Source organism: Sapajus apella, unplaced genomic scaffold (assembly GCF_009761245.1).
Source record: "Sapajus apella isolate SASKATOON/1434 unplaced genomic scaffold, GSC_monkey_1.0 scaffold6, whole genome shotgun sequence".
Taxonomy (NCBI): Eukaryota; Metazoa; Chordata; class Mammalia; order Primates; family Cebidae; genus Sapajus; species Sapajus apella.
The window spans coordinates 65,628,910-65,654,101 of NW_022436946.1; the positions used below are offsets into that span (position 1 = coordinate 65,628,910).

The following is a 25,192-nucleotide window of genomic DNA, read 5'->3' on the forward strand; positions in this document are numbered from 1 at the left end:
GTTCTCCTTGAAGAGGTCCTTTACATCCCCTGTTAGTTGTATTCCTAGGTATTTCATTCTCTTTGTAGCAATTGTGAATGGGAGTTCACTCATGATTTGGCTCTCTGTTTGTTACTGGTGTATAGGAATGCTTGTGATTTTTGCACATTGATTTCGTATCCTGACACTTAGCTGAAATTTTTAATTCAGTTCAGACTAGCCACAATTCTCAGTAGCCACATCTGGTTAGTGACACCATATTGCACAGTGCACGCTTAGAAGAGACAGTTATATATCAATAGCTGTAACACTGCATCTCCATGAGAAAAGTGAAGCAGAAGTTTGCAGGAAATGTTTATTCAAAAATATTTTGGTAAATAATGCCCCAATAAAATAGATAAAAAACAATTTATGCCAGCCTCTCTTCATAAGCCTGCCATGCATATTTGGAAGGGAGCATAGCCCCAGAACAAGAACATTATTTAACAATCTTTTATAGAATGCTCACTTTGCTATTAAAAAAGAAATGTAAAATGCTACTAGAGCACACATGGAACAAATAAATTATATAGTGAGAAGGAGATGTCAGAAAAAAAGAATATAATAACATATTAATGTTAATAAAATTAGACAAAAAGAGGAAAATTTAAAAAGACAGATCACTTTATCACAAATATACAGTATCCAAAGAATTAAATTTACATTCTAAATGTAAAAAAAAAATCTGAAATTAAGAATTCATCAGACAGATGCCTTAACAACCAACTGGAGGTCATGGAGGAAAGGATCAATGACCTCAAAGGCAGGTCATTAGAAATTAGAAATTACCAAATTTTTTTAACTTTTAGGTTTGGAGGAAAGTTTGTTATATAGGTAAACTTGTGTCATGAGGGGTTTGTTGTATGGATTATTTTATCACCCAGGTAATAAGCCTAGTACCTAATATTTTTTCTGCTCCTCTCCCTCCTTCTGCCCTCCACTGTCAAGTAGACCCCAGTGACTGTTGTTCCCTTCTTTCATGAGTTCTCATCATTTAGCTCCCAGGTATAAGTGAGGACATGTGATATTGGTTTTCTGTTCCTGTGCTAGTTTGTTAAGGAAAATAGCCTCTAGCTCTATCCACATTGCCACAAAATACATGATCTTATTCTCTTTTATGGCTGCATAGCATTCCATGGAGTTCCTGTACCACCTTTTCTTAATCTGATCTGGCATTTATGGGCATTTAGGTTGATTCCATGTCTTTGTTATTGTGAATAGTGCTTCAGTGACCATTCATGTGTGTGTGTCTTTATGGTAGAATGATTTATATTCCTCTGGGTATATAGCCAGTAATAGGATTACTGGGTTGAGTGGTAGTTCTACTTTTAGTTCTTTGAGGAACTGCCATACTGTTTTCTACAATGGTTGAACTAATTTGCATTCTCACCAACAGCGTATAAATTTTCCCTTTATTCCACAACTTTGCCAATATCTGTTATTTTTTTGACTTTTTAATAATAGCCAAAATGTCATGAAGCCATTCTGACTAATGTCACAATGAGATAGTATCTCATTGTGGTTTTGATTTGCATTTCTCTAATGATCAGTGATATTGAGCCTTTTATCATGTTTGTTGGTTGCATGAATGTCTTCTTTTGAAAAGTGTCTGTTCATGTCCTTTGCCCACTTTTTAGTGGAGTTGCTTTTTCTTGTAAATTTGTTTAGGTTTCATATAGATGCTGGATATTAGACCTTTGTCAGATGCATAGTTTGCAAATATTTTCTCCTATTTTGTAGGTTGTCAGTTTACTCTACTGATAGTTTCTTTTGCTGTATAGAAGCTAAATTTAATTAGATTTTGTTTGTCAATTTCTGCTTTTGTTGCAGTTGCTTTTGATGTCTTTGTCATGAAATCTTTGCCTCTTTCTATGTCAAGGATAGTAATGCCTAGGTTGTCTTCCAGGATTTTCATAGTTTTGGGTTTTACATATAAGTCTTCAATCTATCTTGAGTTGATTCTTTGTATGGTATAAGGAAGGGGTCCAGCTTCAATCTTCTACATATGGCTAGCCAGTTATCCCAACACCATTTATTGAATAGGGAGTCTTTTCCCCATTGCTTGCTTTTATTAGCTTTGTCAAAGACCAGATGGTTGTAGATTTGCAGCCTTATTTCTGGGTTCTCTATTCTGTTCCATTGGCCTATGTGTCTGTTTTTGTACCCGTACCATGCTGTTTTGGTTACTGTAGCCCTGTAGTATAGTTTGAAGTTCTGTAATGTGATGCCTACAACTTTGTTCTTTTTGCTTTGTATTGCCTTGGCTATTCAGGCTGTGTTTTGGTTCCATGTGAATTTAAAAATAGTCTTTTCTAGTTCTTTCAGAATATCGGCTAGGTGTGGTGGCTCATGCCTATAATCCCAGCACTTTGGGAGGCTGAGGTGAGTGGATCACCTGAGGTCAGGAGTTCCAGACCAGCCTGGACAACATGGTGAAACCCTGTCTCTACTAAAAAAATTAAAATTAGCTGGGCATGGTGGCAGGCAGCTATAATCCCAGCTACTCAGGAGGCTAAGGCAGGAGAATCACTTGAACCTGGGAGGCGGAGGTTGCAGTGAGCTGAGATCATACCATTGCACTCCAGCCTGAGTGACAGACAGAGTGAGGAAGGAAGGAAGGAAGGAAGGTCGGTCATTATCATTGGTAGTTTGATCAGAATATTATTGAAACTGTAAATTGCTTTGGACAGTATGGCCATTTTAATGATATTGATTCTTCCTATTTATGAACATGGGATGTGTTTCCATTTGTTTTTGTCTTATCTGATTGCTTTGTGTAGTATTTTGTAGTTCTCTCTGTAGAGATCTTTCACATCTCTGGTTAGCTGTATTACTAGGTATTGTATTTTTATGGCAGTTATGAATGGGATTGCATTCCTGATTTGGTTCTCGGCTTGGCTGTTGTTGATGCATAGGAATGCTAGTGATTTTTTACATTGATTTTGCATCATGAAACGGATGAAGTTGCTTATCAGCTGTAGGAGCTTCTGGGCCAAGACTATGTAATTCTCTAGTTATAGAATCATGTCATCTGCAGGGATAGTTTGACTTCCTCTCTTCCTATTTGAATGCCCTTCATTTATTATCACGCCTGATTGCTCTGGCCAGGACTTCCAATACTATGTTGAATAGGAGTGATGAGGGAGAACATCCTTGTCTTGTGCTAGTTTTCAAGGGGAATGCTTCAGCTTTTGCCCATTCAGTATGATGTTAGCTGTGGGTTTGTCATAGAGGGCTCTTATTATTTTGAGTCATGTTCCTTCAATATCCAGTTTACAGAGAGTTTTTGTGTTCTTTTGTGATTTGTTGTTGTTGTTGTTATTATACTTTAAGTTCCGGGGTACATGTGCAGATAGTGCAGGTTTGTTACATAGGTATACATGTGCCATGGTGGTGGTTTGCTGCATCCATAACCCCATCATCTACATTAGGTATTTCTCCTAAAGATATCCCTCCCCAGTCCCCCCACTCCCTGCTATCCCTTCCCTAGCCCCCCACCCCCCAGGCCCCAGTGTGTGATGTTTCCCTTCCTGTGTCCCTGTGTTCTCATTGTTCAATACCCACTTGTGAGTAAGAACATGTGGTGTTTGGTTTTCTGTTCTTGTGTCAGTTTGCTGAGAATGATGATTTCCAGATTCATCCATGTCCCTGCAAAGGACATGAACTCATCCTTTTTGTGGCTGTATAGTATTCCATGGTATATATGTGCCACATTTTCCTTATCCAGTCCATCACTGATTGGCATTTGGGTTGGTTCCAAGTCTTTGCTATTGTGAACAGTCTCACAATAAACATACGTGTGCATGTGTATTTATAATAGAATTGATTTGTCATCCTTTGGTTATATACCCAGTAATGGGATTGCTAGGTCAAATGGTATTTCTATTTCTAGATCTTTGAGGAATCGCCACACTGTCTTCCACAATGGTTGAACTAATTTACACTCCAACAGTTTAAAAGTGTTCCTGTTTCTCCACATCTTCTCCAGCATCTATAGTCTCCAGATTTTTTAATGATCACCATTCTAACTGGCATGAGAGTTATCTTAATGTGGTTTTGATATACATTTCTCTAATGACCAGTGATGATGAGCATTTTTTCATATGTTTGTTGGCTGCATAAATGTCTTCTTTTGAAAAGAGTCTGTTCATATCCTTCACTCACTTTTTGATGGGGCTGTTTTTTTCTTGTAAATTTTCTTAACTTCTCCATAGATTCTGGATACTAGCCCTTTTACAGATGGGTAGCTTCCAAAAAGTTTTGACTATCCTGTTGGTTGTCAGTTCACTCTATTGATAGTTTCTTTTGCTGTGCAGAAGCTCTTAAGCTTAATTAGATCCCATTTGTCTATTTTGGCTTTTGTTGCTATTGCTTTTGGTGTTTTAGTTATGAAGTCCTTGCCCATGCCTATGTCCTGAATGGTACTGCCTAGGTTTTCTTCTAGAGTTTTTATGGTGTTAGGCCTAATGTTTAAATCTTTAATCCATCTAGAGTTAATTTTTGTATAAGGTGTAAGGAATGGGTCCAGTTTCAGCTTTCTGCACATGGCTAGCCAGTTTTCCCAACACCATTTATTAAATAGGGAATCCTTTCTCCATGGCTTGTTTTTGTCAGGTTTGTCAAAGATCAGATGGTTGTAGGGGTGTGGCGTTACTTCTGAGGCCTCTGATCTGTTCCATTGGTCTGTATCTCTGTTTTGGTACCAGTACCATGCTGTTTTGATTACAGTAGCCTTGTAATATAGTTTGAAGTCAGGTAGTGTGATGCCTCCAGCTTTGTTCTTTTTGCTTAGGATTGTCTTGGCTATGCGGGGTCTTTTTTAGTTCCATATGAAGTTTAAGATAGTTTTTTTTCCAATTCTGTGAAGAAAGTCATTGGTAGCTTGATGGGGATAGCACTGAATCTATAAATTACTTTGGGCAGCACAGCCATTTTCATGATATTGATTCTTCCTAACCATGAGCATTCAGTGTTTTCCCATATGTTGTGTCCTCTCTTATTTCCTTGAGCAGTGGTTTGTAGTTCTCCCTGAAGAGATCCTTTACATTCCTTGTTAGTTGTATTCCTAGGTATTTTATTCTCTTTGTAGCAATTGTGAATGGGAGTTCACAATTTGGCTCTTCATGATTTGGCTCTCTGTTTGTCTATTATTGGTATATAGGAATGTTTGTGATTTTTGCACATTGATTTTGTATCCTGAGACTTTGCTGATGTTGCTTATCAGCTTAAGGAGATTTTGGGCTGAGACAATGGGGTTTTCTAAATATACGGTCCTGTCATCTGTGAATGGGTACCATTTGACGTCCTCTCTTCCTATTCAAATACTCTATTTCTTTCTCTTGCCTGATAGCCCTAGCCAGAACTTCCAATACTATGTTGAATAGGAGTGGTGAGAGAGGGCACCCTTGTCTAGTGCCAGTTTTCAAAGGGAATTCTTCCAGTTTTTGCCCATTCAGTATGATATTGGCTGTGGGTTTGTCATAAATAGCTCTTATTATTTTGAGATACAATCCATTGATACCTAGTTTATTGAGTTTTTAGCATAAAGGGCTGTTGAATTTGTCAAAGCCCTTCTCTGCATCTATTGAGATAATCATGTGGTTTTTGTCTTTGGTTTTGTTTATGTGATCAATTATGTTTATAGATTTGCAGATGTTGAACCAGCCTTGAAATCCTGGGATGAAGCCAACTTAATTGTGATGGATAAGCTTTTTGATGTGCTGTTGGATTCATTTTGCCAGTATTTTATTGAAGATTTTTGCATCAATGTTCATCAGGGATATTGGCCTGAAATCTTCTTTTTTAGTTGCATCTCTGCCAGGTTTTGGTATCAGGATGATGTTGGTCTCATAAAATGAGTTAGGGAGGATTCCATCTTTTTTATTGTTTGGAATAGTTTCAGAAGGAATCGTACCAGCTCCTCTTTGTACCTGTGGTAGAATTCAGCTGTGAACCTGTTGGGTCTTGGACTTTTTTTGGTGGTAGGCTATTTATTGCTGCCTCAACTTCAGACCTTGTTATTGATGTATTCAGGAATTCAACTTCTTCCTGGTTTAGTCTTGGGAGGGTATAAGTCTCCAGGAATTTATCCATTTCTTCTAGATTTACTGGTTTATTTGCATAGAGGTGTTTGTAGTAATCTCTGATGGTAGTTTGTATTTCTGTGTGATCGGTGGTGATACCCCCTTTATCATTTTTTATTTCATCTATTTGAATCTTCTCTCTTTTCTTTTTTATTAGTCTGGATAGTGGTCTATATATTTTGTTGATCTTTTCAAAAAAATCAGCTTCTGGATTTATTGATTTTTTGAATGGGTTTTTGTGTGTCTGTCTCCTTCAGTTCTGCTTTGATCTTAGTTATTTCTTGCTTTCTGCTGGCTTCTGAGTTTGTTTAATCCTGCTCCTCTAGTTCTTTTAATCGTGATGTTAGTGTTGATTTTATATATTTTCTCACTTCTCTGGTGGGCATTTAGTGCTATAAATTTCCCTCTGGACACTGCTTTAAATGTGTCCCAGAGATTCTGATACATTACTTCTTCATTCTCATTGGTTTCGAAGAACATCTTTATTTCTACCTTCATTTCATTATTTATCCAGTAGTCATTCAGGAGCAGGTTGTTTAGTTTCCATGTAGTTGTGCGGTTTTGAGTGAGTTTCTTAATCCTGAGTTCTAATTTGATTGCACTGTTGTCTGAGAGACTGTTTGTTATGATTTCCGTTCTTTTGCATTTGTTGAGGAGTGATTTACTTCCAATTATGTGGTCAATTTTAGAATAAGTGCAATGTGGTGCTGAGAATAATGTATATTCTATGGTTTTGGGGTGGAGAGTTCTGTAGATGTCTATTAGGTCTGCTTAGTCCAGATCTGAGTTCAAGTCCTGGATATCCTTGTTAATTTTCTGTCTCGTTGATCTGTCTAGCATTGACAGTGGAGTGTTAAAGTCTCCTACTATTATTGTGTGGGAGTCTAATTCTCTTTGTAGATCATTAAGAACTTGCTTTATGTATCTGGGTGCTCCTATATTGGATGCATACATATTTAGGAAAGTTAGCTCTTCTTGTTGCATTAATCCCTTTACCACTATATAATGACCTTCTTTGTCTCTTTTGATCTTTGTTGGTTTAAAGTCTGTTTTATCAGAGACTAGGATTGCAACCCCTGCTTTTTTTTGCTCTTCATTTGCTTGGTAAATCTTCCTCCATCCCTTTATTTTGAGTCTATGTGTGTCTTTGCATGTTAGATGGGTTTCCTGAATACAGCACGCTCATGGGTCTTGACTTTTTATTCCAATTTGTCCATCTGTGTCTTTTGATTGGGGCATTTAGCTCATTTTCATTTAAGGTTAATATTGTTATGTGTGAATTTGATCCTGCCATTTTGATGCTAGCTGGTTGTTTTGCCCATTAGTTGATGCAGTTTCTTCATAGTGTTGATGGTGTGAAGGTATGTTGAGTTTTATGGAAAGTCTTTTCTGCATCTATTGAGATAATCCTGTTGTTTTTGTCTTACATAAACAGAACATTTCCAAATGGAAGCTTAAAGAGAGATTTTTTTAAAAAGGAAAAAGAAAGATGTTGGCTAAAATGAAGTGGTCGAATATATGTGCTATGGGTGCTGTAAGGAAAGAAAACATACTGGAGTACAAATATTTGAAGAGATTATGGAAAAAAATTTTCTCAAATTAATGAAAAGTGTCAACTGATAGAGTCAGAGCTAGCAAGCCCCAGGTAGCATCAATACAAAGAAAGCCATAACTAGGGATATCATAATCAAATTCCTGAAAACCAAAAATAAACGTCCTAAAAGCAGCCAAATGAAACAGATGTACAATGCCTTCAGAAGTACAACAATGACAGCCAACTTCTCAGCAGAAAAATGTGATAGATAATAGAAAGACATGTTTAATATGTCAAAAGAATAAAACTTAGCATTCTATACATAGGGAAAATCTCCTTCAGAAAGTAAATCAAATAGACAGGAAACCCACAGGAATATGAGATACAGTTTGGCTGGGTCCCCACCCAAATTTCATCTTAAATTATAGTTCCCATAATTCTCACATGGTGTGGAAAGGACAGGTGGGAGGTAACTGAATCATGGGAGCAGTTACCTCCCTACCCTTCTCATGACAGCAAGTGAGGTCTCATGAGATCTGATGCTTTTATAAGGAGTTTTTCCCCTACTTCGCTCTGCACTTCTCCTTGCTGCTGCCATGTGAAGAAGAATGCATTTGCTTCCTCCTCCAGCAGGATAATAAGTTTCCTGAGGCCTCCCCAGCCACGCTGAACTGTGAGTCAATTAAACCTCTTTCCTTTACAAATTACTCAGTCTCAGATATGTCTTTATTAGTGTGTGAGAATGGACTAATATAGTAGCACCAGGTAGCACAAAAATCAGTAGATAAAGAACAGACTGCTTGGTAAAAGGACTGGAAAAACTGGCCTATGACATGGAGAAAATTAAAACTAGAACCATACCTTACACTGTATGAATAGGTAGACCCCAGACGGATGAGAGACCTAGGTATGAATGGTAAAAATATACAGTTAATGAAAATCAATGTAGCAAAATACATTTGGGACCTCATAAACACAACTATCGGGTAAAACATTTATGAGATGTATTATCTAAGGAAGGGAAGGTTTAGGTGGATCAAATGGCTGCTGCCATAAAACAATGTACAGGACAAGGAATTCCAGGACTGTGAGGTGGTATGATTGCTGCTAGCAGAGATGGATACATAAAGATAATTTAGGCTTGAATCTGAAATCCTCAGCTCAAAAATTTTAGACTGAATTCTCAATCTAAAAACCAGAAAAAGCCCCATGTTTTTGTTAACAAAATCTTTTCTCTCTTTCTAGTTATAAGGCTGTAGCAATTGAAAACCAAGGTCATACTTAATCTTGCTGGTTGCCAAATTATTTTAGTACCATGAGTTAAATTGCCATCCTCACTAGGCCTCTTGGGTAAAACCAAGACCAAGCAACAGTAGGACCTTGATTTGGAATGGGGAAGGGGATTTGGAGAACTCATAATATTCTACACTAGGGAGAACAATAGTCCAGGTTTCAGAACTGAAAGTCCTGTGTCCAGGAACCTCCTCAGACCCAGGAAACTTGGGATAGTTGCCATGTTCTCCTTCACTAATCCAAGCAGTTGTTCTTCCTTTCTAAAGAGGTTCTTACTGCCTTGCTAGAATATCCTGTAATGACCTCACTTGAGGTAATAATTACCTTGTAAAGGGAAACCAATTTGCCTTACGCTCCTCCTCCAGTATTACTGTTATTTCTATACACCCCAAATCAGATTTCAGCATGGAGAGAGGTTGTGGTGGCTGGAATTTAAAAGGCAAATCCAGGAGGAGACTTATGCCAAAAAAATTCTAGATTTGGCTCAAATATACTGGCACAAAACCAAAGAAAAATGAGTGGTATTCTCAGAGCATTACTCTGACAAGGAAAACCGTAATTTTGGATTGTGCAGAAATGATTAATCAGGTACACCTGTCACAGATCCTGGATTATGCTTGCTGCCTTGAGCAGCTGGGGGTGATTCTACTCGTTCAGTTAGTTGAGTGAAACATAATAATGGCCCACATTAAATGAAATTGAGAATCTAAACATTCCTTGAATAAAATAAAGGCATTCAAAGATTTACAAAGATGGGAATACTGGAGTGGAGTTTTCGTGTGCAATCTGAATATCCTAATCTATTGATCCCCTAAGTCTCCTTGGAGGACCTATCAGTCACTTTCCTTTCACTAAGGCCTTGAGAAAAATACCACTGGTGAGGGGGGTACGAGCATCCATGAAAAGCATTTTAATGATGCTTCTCTTTAAGCTAGGAAGGCTTGTGGAAAATGCTGTGGTTAAAAGGGGTTCCTGATTTCAATGGAGACATCAGACTCTTGGGGGTTGGTACAGGCTTTAGCATTTAGGAGCAATTAACAACTGGAGACAAGGTGAAAACAGTGATGATAATGGGAGCAGGTCCAGTGTAATCAAGAGTTCGGCCCACAGAAATCTTGGTTGTGGATAACATGTGGCCTCCTGGCCTGAAATGCTGTTCAAAAATTAAAGAGGCAGCATAGGTACTGACCAAGAAAAATTGATACCATTGTATAAAACTGATAGAGCCATGCCAGTACATACCAGCTGAATGCCAGCCTGGCCTAGGACCAAATACACTAGCAGTCCACATAGGTCCTACTTGATATATATAACAATAGCAGAAAAGCCTGACTGGAGCCACCAAAATACAGTGTCACCAAATTGTCACAGATATGAGTGAAAGACCCCTAAAGATGAAGAACTCTGTAATAATATCATAAATGTGTTTCCAAAATCTTCCTTTGAGGTTTCCATTTGCTAAGGTAACAATGCACTGCAGAAAGGAAACTATTAGACCTTTTGGAGGTCATCTGGGAACAGCTGTGAACAGATACAAATTTCTGGGGTCTCTGAAAGCATTGTGGTCTATGGAACAAAGCATATGCTACAGGAATAAACCCATCCTCCAGTTATTTTTCCAGTGAAGAGTTAGAATTTATTTCTTCTTCCTCTTTGGCAATATTGGATCCCTGATCCATAGAAAGAGGGTGATTTCATCAGGAAGTATGAAGAGATTTGCAGAGATGAGCCCCACCATCAAAAGCTTTAAAAGCAGCAGGAGTGTGGTTCTTACCATGTCTTGGTTTAGCATGATCTTTGGCACATGTAGGAGGAGAGAGAAGGGTCTCTGAGAATGACTGTACAGGCCAGGTTCAATGGCTCACGCCTGTAATCCCAGCACTTTGGGAGACTGAGATGGGTGGATCATTTGTGGCCAGGATTTGAGACCAGCCTGGCCAACATAGTGAAACCCCATCTCTTCTAAAAATACAAAAATTAGCCAGGCGTAGTGGTATATGCCTGTAATCTTAGCGACTGGGAAGGCTGAGGCACGAGAATCACTTGAATCCTGGAGGGGCAGGTTGCTCTGAGCTGAAATTGGGCCACTGCATTCCACACTCCAACCAGGGCAACAGAGAGAGTGAGCAATCTATTATCTTAAAAAAAAAAAAAAAAAAAAAGAATGCATATATTCAGAAACAATTAGATGGTAATTCCAACTGCAGCTGCTGTTAGACAAGTTATTTTTCTTGGAGCAAATCAGACAGAAAGTAGCTGGCTGTTGATTTGGTCAATGCTTTGTTTTTCCTTTATTCCAGTAAGTAAAGAGCACTTGAAGCATTGACTATCTCAGTAAGCAGCAACATAGATTGTTTTTCCAATGTTACATTAACTTCCTATGTCAGAATATCAGTCTCGATATCAGACCTTTGATCAGCTTACCACTGTACAGGGCAGCATGCTGTACATCTCCAGGCGATATTCTGATAAAACCTGGAGAATGGAGTCACGTTTTTCTGGATGCCTGGTGAGATGTGTCATGCCAGAGGGTGAACAATAAAGCCCATGAAAGCACTTGGCCTGCAGCCAAGTTTTATAGAGGTCCAGTGTCTGGTACACACTGGGGATTTCCCCTTCATCATGAAGAAAATTGTATACTTTGTTTCTCCTATAACTACAGAGAACTCTCAGTGTTTGGTGGGTGATACCCTTTGGCTGTCTCTCCATTCAAATCTCACCTTGAATTGCAATAATCCCCACGTGTCAAGGACGAGACCAGGTGGTGATAATGGAATCATGGGGGTGGTTTCCCCCACAGTGTTCTTGTGGTAGTGAATAAGTCTCACGAGATCTGATGGCTTCATCAAGGGGAGTTCCCCTACAACAGGCTTTTTCGCCTGCCCCTATGTAAGACGTTGCTTTGCATTGCCTTCATCTTCTGCCGTGATTGTGAGGCCTCCCCAGCCATGTGGAACTGTGAGTCTATTAAACTTCTTTCCTTTATAAATTACCCAGTTTCAGATATGTCTTTATTAGCAGCATGAGAATGAACTAATACAGTAGGCCTATTTAAATTCCGTGTGCCTTGCTCAAATTCATTTATGGGTTAATCCAAATGTGTTTAGTTCTGACTGGGCTCAGAAACAGAGGTCTCTCTAGCTAGTCCAGGGTGTGGTGAAATTAGTTCCACCATGTGGACCTTATAAGGGAAACCCAATGGGCTCAGAGTTTCTGTGGCAAATCAGGATTAGGTATAAAACCAGGAAGTGTAAGCAACACTACGCCCTCTTTAGACAGTAACTATTGAGATTAAAGCAAGTGAAAAAAACCTGTTCAAAAGGGTTCCATAAAGACTGCAGCAGAAAGCATCAGAGCCTTCTCCAGTTCTGAGAGGAGATGGATGGCATGTAAGCAGTCATATACCAACGCTTGAGTTCACAGGCAATGTATGTTTGATTTAATAAGGAACGTTTTAGAGGACCCTGTGTTGTGGTCTGCCAACTCATCTGGGACACTCAATTCATTATGCAAGTATCCTCAGCTCTTAGCCTACCACATAACAGACCAATAAGGAATGAAAAGCAAAGAACATACTTGACGATATGCTTGATTTAATTCAGCAAACTTTAAAAAAAAGACATCGCAACTTTTTTTTATAAATGAGCACATTTTCCAAACAACCATTTAAAAATATAATATATAGAATATCCCAATTCGTAAGTTACAAGCAATAGAGACCGATGCTGATTTCCAACAACAAAAGGGAAGATGCTGGGTCGTTTAAAGGAGGTGCCGAACAGCTGAGCATTCAGTAGTAGGCCAGAAATTAGGGTGGCACTAGAGGCTTCAGCAGCAAGAGTTCACAGCCATCTCTCCAGGAGGCTGCCAGAGAACAATTTGATTCCTATCACTTTCTCCCAAATCACACAGAGAAGGGGCACTTCCCCAAAATAACCAGTGTGTGTAGGGGAAGGGGGGAGGGGAATGCCAGACATTTTGTATGTGCTCATATCAGGCTGTGCCAACAACCAGCAGGTCTCCTATACATACAAAGTTGAGTTTTGAATTAGACATGTACTTTTTTTCTATAAAACCTACACTTCCCCATAATACTATCTGCATTAGTATTCCTGATAGGAATTAGGCCTATAAAAGTAGGTTCTGAAAAATCTCAGAAATAGCTCCAGAAGCAGTAGAGTTAATAACCTAGAATTTCTTTTACTTTACACTTATCTTTCTGTAGCTACTTTTGCTCATGTAATCTGGAAAAAAGCCTCTATTAGGTAGGTAGATGGCATATAATGATTCATTTCAAAGGAATAAAGTTAATGGAGTTACATCTGTTGAAGGCCTAAAAACTTGTAAATGCTAAGTATACTTATTGATAGTTTTGCAGAGACTGTGGGAAAAAGGATTCCTATACTTTGTTTTTAGTGCTGGCAAACATTAAGAAATAATTCTTTGGCAATGTAAGTCCTATTTCTTCTGTTTGCATATAGGCAAAGTGTGAGGCTCCAGCCTGAGTTCAGCACAACCAAGGTTAGGATGGAAACATGAATGGCAAGATGAAGGACCTGGCAGGGCAGGGCTGGCCCACAGTGAGCCATGGCTTGAAGATCTGAGTTGTGCCCTGAGAGGAAACTCATTGTGACCTAAGAAGAAAGAGGCAGTACAAAGTGGACCCAGTTCTAAGACCTCCTGGGCATAGGGCTTTCTGGTCCATCATGTCCTCTCTCTAGCCCAAGGACATGTCTGCATCCACGGCACAGAGGGTAAAACCAGAAGGTAGTTTCATCAGGAGTTCTGTAGGCTCCCCAGCACAAGCAGCACTATCTGACATCTAACAGGATGTGTCACAGGATGGAGAGTGAGGTGTTGCCCTGCATCTTCCTAAATCCCAGCACCCAGCTTTGGCATCTTGAGGGGACTTAGGAGAATGGAATGCCTCCTGGGAAAGGGCACCAGTACCTACAGAGACCACAGAAATGGGGAAAGCTGTGGAGGCTGCTCAGGACATCTCTTAGCACAGGAGACTCACAGAAATACTTGGGGAGGGATGGATACCTGGTAATGAAAAGGCTTGGTAAGAGCTACTTAAATAGGGGTTTTTATCATTAAAATAAACTGTCATTTTGAAAAGCCTGGTGAAGCCTGTGGAGCTTGGAATTTTCAGAGGAGATGGCAGTTAACACCACCTAACTGTAGAATTAGATTTTTTTCCCCATAAGTCAATGATACAGACATCCACACTGGTCCCCTCAACACTCTCTTATCCTGTATAGTAATGCATACTGGCACACAGGCAAAGACTGGATTGAAAAAGGAATACTCTGTAGACAAAGAACCATGTATTTATCTTTTGTGTATAAGAATTAAGCTAAGAATACTGGTATCGACGTTGCTAGTGTCATTAACTGATACAAACAGCCAGAAGAATACATAGCATTGTGTGTCATCTTTATAACTCCTGGGACTTCATTTCTGAGTCCTTTGCCACTGCTGTTAGGATCTAGTTTTACTAAAACACTCGAAATAGGAGTTTAAAGTAAGAAATGAAGTAAATCTGTCCTTCCTTTCTGTTCTCATTTTAAACTTGATTTCCAATAATGAAAGACAAGTGGGTGTGTCACATGTGTGCTAGCAATGTGAAACAGAAATGCTATTCATATTATTGGATTCATAACTGGAGTTTGATTTTTGATGTCAGCTATGGGCTTTCGACTCCTCGTCAATCAAATCAGCTTCACAGGTTAAATGGATTGTTTTTATTAATTTATAATGAAATAGTTTCTGAATGACTTAACACAACCTAGAGATAACATCACAATTGCACTGTTATCAAGTTTCAAGACCTGTTCATTTCACTGTCAGTTGAAATTCATTACCAGGTGAAAATTCTGGAGCTAGGTTTTGCACTGAGGATGGTACACAGCCACTAGCCTTTTTACTTTGGTCTTATTAACAGAAATACTGACTTAGTGAAATTACAAACATAGGCCTCTTAATAGCTTTTTACGAGTCTGAACTTTTGCTTTCAATACCAAATAGTATCTGAAAAACATGCTCACTTTTGTGCTTCTTAAGAAATTCTAAGAACTGGCCCAGATTCATGTGATAGTCATTTCTTAATCCATAGTCACCATGGGCCTCAAGGAGTAATTCTTCAAAAGAATGGAAAAGGCGCAGGTCCTCGCCATTTCCTTCTGTTTCCACGCTTTCAGCATGCTTACAGGAAATGTGCTTCCAATTGGGGTACCTAATTGTATGCCAGAACTCCTCACAGTGCTCTTTAAAACCCTCCACACAGATTATACCAGGCTTTCCTGTCATGCAAAATCCAGTCACATCTAACCTTTTCCCAACATCCAAAATCTTTTTCCTTAGGTCCTGCTGATATATATGGTGACTGTAGATCCACATTCGGAGGAATGTGTTCTTGACTGGCTTTGCTTGTGTAGATGGTTCATACACAAGCTTTCTATTCAGGAAATAGGATGCACTGTTGTCCTGTAGCCACTGGATTGCTGCACATATACAGAGCTCACCTGGATCAAAAGTCCCTATGTAAGAAGTGAGATCTTTGTTGAGAAGTAGCTGCTGATGTCTGTCAAGTTCAGATGACCGTCCAAACAGCTGCAATGCTACATAGGGGTAGCTGTGAGGCATGGTCACTTGCAAATCAATTTTCACCTTAAAATGAAAATCAAATAGATTTAAATACCATAACATCACATAAGCTGGTTTATCAATAGCAACTGCATGATTTTGAAAAATGAGTTATTGCTACTATTGTCAGCTGTGTACCAGGTACCTTACATACATGACTCCTTCCTTTTATGCATTCCTTCTTTCAACATTTATTGAACAACTACATGTGCCAGGTGCCCTTGTGCTGGGATAAAAACGTGAGTAAGCCAGACACTATCTTTGCCCTTCATGAAGTCCAGGGCCTAGTGAAGGAGACACACATTAAATAATTACACATAGCAAGTATTTAATTTCAATTATGAGAAGCATTACCATGGAAAAGTGGAGGGTTCCACTGAAGTGTGTAACCAGCAGGACAGATTCCATTCTGGGGAACCAGGAAGTCTCCTCTGAGAGAATGGCAACTGAAGGATGAGTAGGAAACAGCTAAAACAGTGGTTCTCAATTGCCCAGTCCACGTGTTACCTATGCTATGCTAATGTTGCTGGAGATGAATGGATCAGAAGATGGAGGTAAATTCATTGTTAGTCTTTAGATTTTTTTCATCGGTATATTTGCTTTCTTTGTTATGGTGCCATAAAAAAAACATTCACTCCTTAAAAGCCAGTTTTGTTGCAGGTGATACTTAGATTTAGGAAAATCGCGATACATGTGAAAGGTAGTTCAACTGGATGAGTGAACAAAATAATAATGGCATTATAAGACTTCGAGATAGCTTCAATAAAAACTCCAGATATATTTGTTAAAAGGTGTGTATGTTTATATAAAATTCAAGATATTTACTGAAAACAATTTATAGGGCATTCCATATCTTACTTTCAAACAAGTAAAGGAAATAATACACCTTGAATATTTCTATTTCCTTGACAGAAAGCTCATGTTCCAGATGTTTCCGTTAAAAACTACGCACCTGGCAAACAATTAAATCAGGGCACCTACCTTGGGCTCCTCAATCTGGAGTGTAATTACAAATTCGATTTTTGGTGGCAGCGCCTCCCTTGTGCCTTCCAAATACCTCTTGATATTTGTCAGGGCATTTACATCTTCAAGTTTTACTTCTCCTTGGTTAGGAAACATAGAAAACAGCATTTCCATCTCCAGTAGCTGAAGCTGAAGGCTTTCTTTCACTGAAGCAGACATGTCGCCTCGAAATCAACCTGCCTGAAAACCTCACAAGGCCCAGCCAGGGACGCTGGGTTTGTCAATGCCAGCGGTGTCCAGCGAAATTTCCCGAAGGTCCCTTTATGTGGAAGCAGGTCTGCAGGGACGCTTTGCACTGAGAGCTAGGGACACAAACCGGACACTTACACTCTTCTGCCTTATTTCTTCACTGCAAAATCTAATACTGTATGCATAACATCCCCTAAAACACTCCGCTAAAATCCATATTTCGCGTGTCAGGGCTCCCGCCTCCCACACTAGATCCGAGAATCTGCACTTTCAACAGGTGTTTGGAATCGTCCCGCTGCAGGTGGCTGGCCGACGCCTGCAGACGCTCTGCAAGCCTGAATTCTGGTAAAGGCTGGGGCCGGGCTTCCGATCCCACCCGGGGCTCGGGCTTGGGTGTAGCCAGACGCTGCGGCGACAGAGGCCGCAGTGACAGCGGGATGGGCTCGGGGTTCCCCGGCCCAGGCGTCACCCATAGCGCCCGTCGCCACCTCTCAGTCCCGGCCTCGCAGACTCCCCCGGGGTGGCTTTTTCGCCAGGGCCGCATCTCAGGGCTCCGGAGGTTTAGGATTCACTGGCCTCTGCCTCGAGGGACCCAGGCTGAGAGGGTAGGGGGGTTCTCAGAGGCCATTAAATAAAAGATGTCTACAGCGAGCTGGGGGAAGGGAATACCCGGGGAGACGGCAGCTGGAGAAGGCTTCCCGGATTCAAAGGTTTGGGAGATGACCTCGACGACGTGGAGGGGGATGCGGGCCGCCGGCGGCACCACGGTAGGCGAAGTCGCCATGTCGGAGGCCCAGCGACAGGGCTGATTCCCCACCCCCGCCCCGATCGAAGACCACAAGGAACCCCAGCTTCCCAGGGGCGCGGGGCCTGCCGCCCCCAGACGCCCGGATTTGGAGGCAGAGGCTGCGTCTCCGCGGTCGCAGTGCTCCGAGGGCCCGCAACCCTCGACCCCAACCCCCGGGCCACCGCGGGGGCCTCACCCTTCCTGGTCATTCAATGGAAACAGCCCCAGAGCCCGCTTGGAACCGCAGCCGCAGTTCCTCAGGCGCGAGCTGCGCGCGACCAGCGGCGGAGCGGGGGCGGGGCCGGCGGACCTTCCTCCGCGGTGATTGGCAGGGGGGCGTGGTGACGAGCCGGAAGCCACGCAGGGCCACGTCTGCGGTTGCGAGGGCCGGCCCTGGGTGCCTACGTTGCCGCTTGAGCGCTTCTTCGCTTCGTGGAGGTGAAGGGGGCTTCCTGACTGAGATAAGCTGGGCCCGAGGCTTGGATTTGAGAAGGGGGACTACTGGTCGGCAGGCGCTCGGTGGGAGCGGGACGAGTCGGATTCTCGGCCGGACCGAGGGGCTAGCGGGCCGGCGGGCTCCTGACCGTGCGGCGGAACGCGCTGGACACACCTACAGGTCCCTGAGCCTCGCGGGCGGGCTGGGCGGGCCCGCGGTCTCCGGCGGGGACCTCACGGTGGAGTGCGGGGAATCTGGTGCGGTGATGCCAGGGCAGGCGGGAGAGAGGCACCGAGGAGGTTTGAAGATTGAATGGAGAGAAGGGGATAGATATTCTTAACTTTCTTAGGGAGGACTTTGGATTTGGCAAATATGCTTTCAGTAAAGGCATTCGCAGCCACATTGAAAGTAGTTGTAGGACCTAAAACACATGGAAGGGTGAAAGCTTATTATCTGGACTTTTTTTTTTTTTTTTTTAACGGCTTTTTGGAGTTAACAGCACTGGCTTACACCGTTATGAATAATCATGACACATAGCTGCTCAGTTTTTTCAAGTATGTATTCATCCTTAGGAAAGAGATTTGATCACTGGCATGAGCTAAATTAGCTTGCTGAATGCCAGCTTTTTCCAGCTGGACAAAAGCAAGTATTTTTCACCATTTCTTGTAAATTCTGTTCATTGAAGCAATGAAGGACAATAAAGAAAACAAGATTATGAGGCTGCAGCTGGGGTACTGCTCCTCATCTCTGGGCTAATTGGGAATTAATTGACCCAGGAAATGCGTAGTATATGGACTACTGAAGGAAAGCTACTGCCTGAAGTTGAAAACCCCAAGTTCCACTTAATTGGAGTATCCCACAGAAAGCAGTATTAGTGGGCTAAAGGCCGATTTTGTTTTGAGACAAGGGTCTCACTTTGTCACCCAGGCTGGAGTGCAGTGGTGCTATCTCATTTCACTGCAACGTCCACCTCTTGGGTTCAAACGATTCTCCTGTCTCAGCTGAGATTACAGGCACCCACGAACACGCCTGGCTAATTATTATTGTTATTATTTCTTGTATTTTTAGTAAAGACGGGGTTTCGCCTTGTTGGCCAGGCTGGTTTCGAACTCCTGACCTCAGGTGATCCGCCCTCCTCGGCCTCCTAAAGTGCTACGATTGCAGGCTAGCCGGCGTGCCCAGCCGTTGTTTGGTTTTTAAAAGTAAAGGAAAAAAGTGGCATTCTTGAGGAAGAAGCTACTGCTGGTTTTAGAGAAACATTTTAGAAGGGTGTCCTGATTGTCCTTAAGAAAATGGAAAAAGATGTGGGTAGTGTTGGAGAAGAAACTGTTGCCTTTTGCTTTTCCTTTGAAAATATGTATCTGTAGCTTGGGAGAAATAGCAAAAGAACTACAAAGATTTCTCAGATATTTGGAGGTTTGTAGTTTCAGTCCACTGAAGAATCTGACTTTAGGCCTCAGTCCATCACCAGCTATCCATGTTAATTTAGTTTCCCCTTTTGTAAAATGAAATGATCTTTGAGCTCATAGGAGTCTCTGAATAGGTATAAAATCTTCATTTTATTTGAGAGTGGGCCATTTTAAGTGTGCCTGGGGTCCAGGAATAGTCTTGGAGTTAAAATGGGAGGAGAGTTGGGGACAATCTGATATCTGCCCTGTGGCTGCCCAGGAGTGGACCGTACAAGTTGGGCAAGATCTCCTAGTTGGTAATTCTTACCCACAGGACTTACTCTCCTGCCCACTGCTCTCTTAAACATAGGGTTCTTTAAGGAGGTTCAGAATGAGACAGACTTAATAGTTTGGGGTGGCAATTTTTGAAGCATATGGTTCTTGAGAGATTACTTGTTATGCCTGAAATAATATTTCTTAATTTTGTAGCTATGGATTTAGGTGCCGTTACAAAATACTCAGCATTACATGCCAAGCCCAGTGGACTGATTCTTCAATATGGGACTGCTGGATTTCGAACAAAGGCAGAACATCTTGATCATGTCATGTTTCGCATGGGATTATTAGCTGCTCTGAGGTCCAAACAGACAAAATCCACTATAGGAGTCATGGTAACAGCATCCCACAATCCTGAGGTAATGGTTTTAGTGCCCTGATAAAGGAGACCATCACTTACAAGATCAAGCCTTAATGTCTGAGCAGTTTGACCTAAAGTACAAATTCTAATTCTAGGAATGTGCCTTCTCATTTATATGTGCCTTTGAATGTGAAACAACTTTTTTTTTTAAAGAGCGTGATCATTTAGTTTGTAATTCCTTAGAGGGTGTGGAAAGAATAAAAAGAGACTGTCATTTTTTGGAGTGTCCATATTGAAGAAATAACAATGTCCTTCCAAATTGATTGATTTAAGACAAAGACATTTTCAGTAATTGAAAAGTGTTTCCTTTATTAAGTTAGCAGTGATTAAAAATATTGGGGATGGGTGGGGAAGGGCAGAGATTATTATAAACTACAGTCACCAGGCTGTATGTTATTCTTCCAGAACTTACTCATCTTAAAACTGCAAGTTTGTACCCATTGGCCAACATCTCCTCATTTCCCTTACCCTGTAGCCTCTGGCGGCCACCATGCTACTCTCTGTTTCTGTGAGTTCCAGATTTTTACCTAACACATGTATGTTACTAGCCTGCAGTATTTGTCTTCATGTGTCTGGCTTATTTACCTTAGCATAATGTCTTCCAGATTCAACCATGTTGCAAATGGCAGTATTTTTTTTAAGGTTGAATAATCTGTTGTATACATATACTATATTTTCTTCATTTATCTGTTTATGAGCACTTAGGTTGTTTTTCTTAGTCAACCTTTTGACACAGTGTTACTATTCTGTATGGCCTATAGGCCATTAATACAGGTTTGAGTAATATGCTTCTATTTGATTGCTGGGGGTGTGGGATGTTTGCCTTTGTAGCTGAATCAGCAGCAAGTTAAAGTGGGGTAGGTCTGTGAAGGATCCTAACCTCCTACTCCCCCAAATAAGGGCATTGCTTGTCCAAATGTGTTATCACTAAAAATGTGTAAATGTCTAAATATGTGAGTCACTGTAATTGATTGACTGACTTATACAAAGAGCCTCATATTTCTTGCTAGTTCCAAAGGCATTTCTCAAAACAATTCTCTTTTCTTTCAGGTGACATTCACTATGTGAACTACATTTTCTTTCTAGGAAGTTGAGCAGATCGGTGTTGGGAGCCAGTTTTCAGTTTCTGTCCCACCTGCTGGTTGACAAGCTGGCCAGTGTATTCTTGGAGTTCTGAGTCATAGTGAGCAGGGTCTCCGTGTGCCCTTATTCTGCTCCACTTGTGCCCTGGTCAGTTTATTGATAGTGAATGCACAGATCACAGCCTTTTTACAAAGGCTAGTGTGGTATAGTGTTGTTAGGCAAGTCAGATAGATTCGATGTTTTAATATCAGTACTGACACTTATTAGCTGTATGATCATAAGCAGATCACCTAACATAACCTCTCTCTGAAGCTCAGTTTTTTTCAAAGTAAGATTGGAATAACGACAGGATTATTAGTTTAATGTATGTGTATGAAGAGGAATTAATGAGGTAATACCTATATATATATATATATATAAAATACCTAATCCAGGGTCTAGTGTTAATATTTGGTGTTTATTGTTGAAGCTGCTTAGTCATCACTCTCTTTGGTTGAGGGGAAATGGCTTTTGAGTTCTATTCTCAACTCAGCCTCATGAGTATGTACAGATTGGTTATTGTTTGTTTTTCTTTTAAGGAGGACAATGGTGTAAAATTGGTTGATCCTTTGGGTGAAATGTTGGCACCATCCTGGGAGGAACATGCCACCTGTTTAGCAAACGCTGAGGAACAAGATATGCAGAGAGTGCTTATTGACATCAGCGAGAAAGAAGCTGTGAATCTGCAACAAGATGCCTTTGTAGTTGTTGGTAGAGACACCAGGTGATGATAAGAGTTACTGTTTAAAAAAAAAAAAAAAAGCAGCTTTGGAGACATGATATAAACAGTTGTATCAATTTTAATATCCAAGACAAATGGAAAGAAGTAAAGTAGAACTACCCTGAGTTGCATGTCTATCTGCATGGCCTTTTTAGTAGGATATTGTAGCTAAGTCACTACTGCAGCTTGGTGTTGGGAGCTGACTGGTTTGAACCCTCACTCCAAAACCTAAGCTATAGAATAATGTATGTAAAATACTTCCTGACACAAGAAAAGCACTTAATAATGTCTCCCACCCCCTCTGTAGGTTTATTTTTTTTCCCTACAGTCAGAACATGTGATTTGAACTCATTAATTTTAAAGATTTACTTTATAATCTATGTTATTGTTTCAAATATTTATATCATTTTCCCCATGCTGGAATTCACTGAAAAATACAATATTATTTTCCACATAGTTACATTTTGCAGCTTTTGCCAGCCTTAACAAAAATATATCTTTTTGTAAAATGTTAGATAAAAAGTGTATTTTGTAACAGTAGCATTTCTTCTTGCATAAGATCTAGTTTTAACCTGAGATTCTTTCAAAACGAAATTTCTGCTCAAATCTCCCAATGGCCTAGACTGGTGTTTTTTTTTTTAACCCTCTATTGTGTTACCAGAGGGTCTTCCAGATACTGATGATGGTAGCAGAAATAGCCAAGTGACTTATGTTCCGAAGTAAATTATCCCACCACAGTAAAGCCATCCCACACTATTAACTAATGTAAGTGAGAAAACATCTTTTCCTACAAGGGAGTTTTGTTATCTGTTTTATTTTCAGATAATTTGTTCTAACTTTACAAAATAGAAAACAAGTTCTATATCCTTGGTGGCTTAATACAAGTACAGTCTTATACACACCATGTATACTTAGTATTTATGGTTACTGTTCTTAGAGTTCAGACATGTTGGTGTGGTCAAACTTCAAGGTATTTGGGTATCATGTGGTTAGAGTGTTCTTTATATCTGTTCTCTAAATTCATTTAAAGCCAAAGTTTTCCCAAGAACTAGATTGTGAAAGGCTACTGGAAAATGCTTATAATTTACCAGTATCTTCAGAGTTTATAGCTTTCACTTCAGATAGAAGGAACTTATTATTTTGAAATTTGTAACATGTAATTTCTGCATTTGCTTGCAGAACCGGTAATCCTGCCAGTTTCAGAATGGGATATATTATCTTCTTCCTTTTCTTTCCTAGGCCCAGCAGTGAGAAACTTTCACAATCCGTAATAGATGGTGTGACTGTTCTAGGAGGTGAATTCCATGGTATGTGGTTATCCTGAGTTGGAAATTAATCTTTTTTTTTTTTTTTGAGACACAATCTTGTTCTGTTGCCCAGGCTGGAGTCCAGTGGTGTGATCTTAGCTCACTGCAACCTCCACCTCCCAGGTTCAAGCGATTCTTCTGCCTCAGCCTCTTGAGTAGCTGGGATTACAGGCTCACGCCACCACACCCAGCTAGTTTTTGTATTTTTAGTAGAGATGGGGTTTCACCATGTTCGTCAGGCTGGTCTCAAACTCCTGACCTAGTGATCTGCCCACCTCGGCCTCCCAAAGTGCTGGGATTACAAGCATAAGCTGCCACACCCAACCAATTAAACTAATGTTTAAAAAACTTTTAATTGACAAAAGTAATACATATTTATTTAGAAAAGTTTGAAAATACAGATGAACAAGAAATTTTTAAAAAATGAACTCCTAGGTACAAAATAACTTTAAAAATAATTTTCCAGGTCGTTTCTGGACAGGTGTGTTTTGTTTGACCTATGGCAGTACTATAGTAGATGACAGGTGGGAAAGGCTGAACTAATACAACTTCCTTTACGTTGGTAAGGCTGAATTTCCTCAAAAGCCTTTTAAGTACTTGAAGATGTTCATTGGGGGGAGCTTTTGTCAATATTAGGTCTTCCCTAATAGCTGCTCTCCTGTGAAATCAGCTGTTACCTGTCAAGTAGTGATGGGAAATATATTTGACAGGTAGTTCTTTCTTTTATATCAAATGGCAGAGAATCAAATGAGACGAAAGAGAATATGATCCTCCTCACATTGTGTCTGTTATGAAGGCACTGTCTCCACTAGGTTTTGAGGTGAATATTTTCCTAGTGTGAGATATTTCTTATTAAAACAAACATCCTCTCTTGACCTTTGAAATCTCTCGAGTTTCAGCTGTGTTCCCTTCCTGCACAGTTAATCTGGCCTCTCCTGAGGGCTCCCTCTGTCTACCTTCTCTGTTTCCTCTTTTCTGTCATTCTTCAGCCTTCTGCAGGTGAGTCTCTATCCTTACCTCTTTGTAAATGTCTCCGCAGCCCACCCCTGACATCCATCTACATTGTGATTGCCCAATCTGGTGGATATTATAAAGTAGGGATTCTTAACCAGGGACCTCTGTGGGATGTCTGGGAATGCTGCAGACGACCTGTGGACCTCGTGATACTATGTACAGAGTGTTGCCCACACAAGCACTTTACCAGGGAGTACACACATACTCGGCTCAGATACTCTGAGGGGCTGTGATCTAAAAACAATTTTAATAATTTATGCTTTTAAATTGTTAAAGTCTTTGTAGCTTTCCATAGCATTAAAGCTCTTTCTTTTAGCCTCTAATTGCTTGGCCACTATTCCTTATTGGTCTTCTCTGTTGGCTCCTCTCCTGTCTCTTTCCAGGAGGGCATTCCTTGGGACTCTCTTTCTTTCTGCATGATTTCTGAATGATTATCTCTACTGCCATAGCTTGAACTACCTTTATTCATTCATTTATTAATTCATCAAACGTGTTTTACTACCTGCAGTGTACATCCCTCTAATAGTCTATTTGTTTTGCTGTGTATTAACCCATAGTAAGAAACCCATTATGTATCATGATACGTCATGATACATAATGACATGTGTGTATAACTGAAATAGCTTCAGTAAACAACGCTCACCCATCCTACATGACATGCAGTCATCTGTTTAAAATGCAGAAATCCTGGTTGTGTCTCACCGAGTAAATTCCATGGTCCATTGGCAGTCTGTGGCCTGCAATTTGTAAAGCATTGATCTGAGTGATATCTTCACATAGATGTACTGCTCCTGTCTCGTGTTCACCCTGCCCCAAACTGTATTCTTTCTGTCATCTCCAGAATGGTTGTCTTTCTCAGCATTTTCATTCTATTGCTAGAACCATCAATCTTCTAGTGTTTTAGTCTAGAAAAAGTTGAGAGTAATTTTTTT

General features: G+C 40.5%; 2 protein-coding genes across 5 annotated transcripts in view; one reads left to right on the forward strand and one right to left on the reverse strand.

The window, feature by feature from the left end:
- Positions 1-12,501: 12,501 nt before the first annotated feature.
- On the reverse strand, positions 12,502-17,902 carry RWDD2A (RWD domain containing 2A). 2 transcript variants are annotated; one of them, XM_032275415.1, is made up of 3 exons: positions 17,772-17,902; positions 16,558-16,901; positions 12,502-15,600 (listed from the first exon to the last, which is right to left on the reverse strand). In XM_032275415.1, exons 2-3 carry the CDS (start codon positions 16,756-16,758, stop codon positions 14,923-14,925), a joined length of 879 nt encoding a protein of 292 aa, XP_032131306.1. In that variant the 5' UTR covers positions 16,759-16,901; positions 17,772-17,902; the 3' UTR covers positions 12,502-14,922. The 2 variants fall into 2 exon arrangements, with proteins under 2 accessions (XP_032131306.1, XP_032131307.1); XM_032275416.1 differs by lacking the exon at positions 17,772-17,902 and having other exon boundaries at positions 16,558-16,918.
- An 11-nt stretch (positions 17,903-17,913) lies between these two features.
- PGM3 (phosphoglucomutase 3) overlaps positions 17,914-25,192 on the forward strand; it is a 29,015-nt gene continuing 21,736 nt past the window's right edge. Inside the window, exons 1-4 of one of the 3 annotated variants that reach the window (XM_032275412.1) lie at positions 17,914-18,037; positions 19,890-20,094; positions 21,758-21,942; positions 23,179-23,246. In XM_032275412.1, the coding sequence (XP_032131303.1) occupies positions 19,891-20,094; positions 21,758-21,942; positions 23,179-23,246 (457 nt within the window). In that variant the 5' untranslated portion in view covers positions 17,914-18,037; position 19,890. Of the gene's footprint in view, positions 18,038-19,888; positions 20,095-21,757; positions 21,943-23,178; positions 23,247-25,192 lie in introns of those variants that run through there. The other 2 variants (XM_032275411.1, XM_032275413.1) reach the window with 2 other exon arrangements.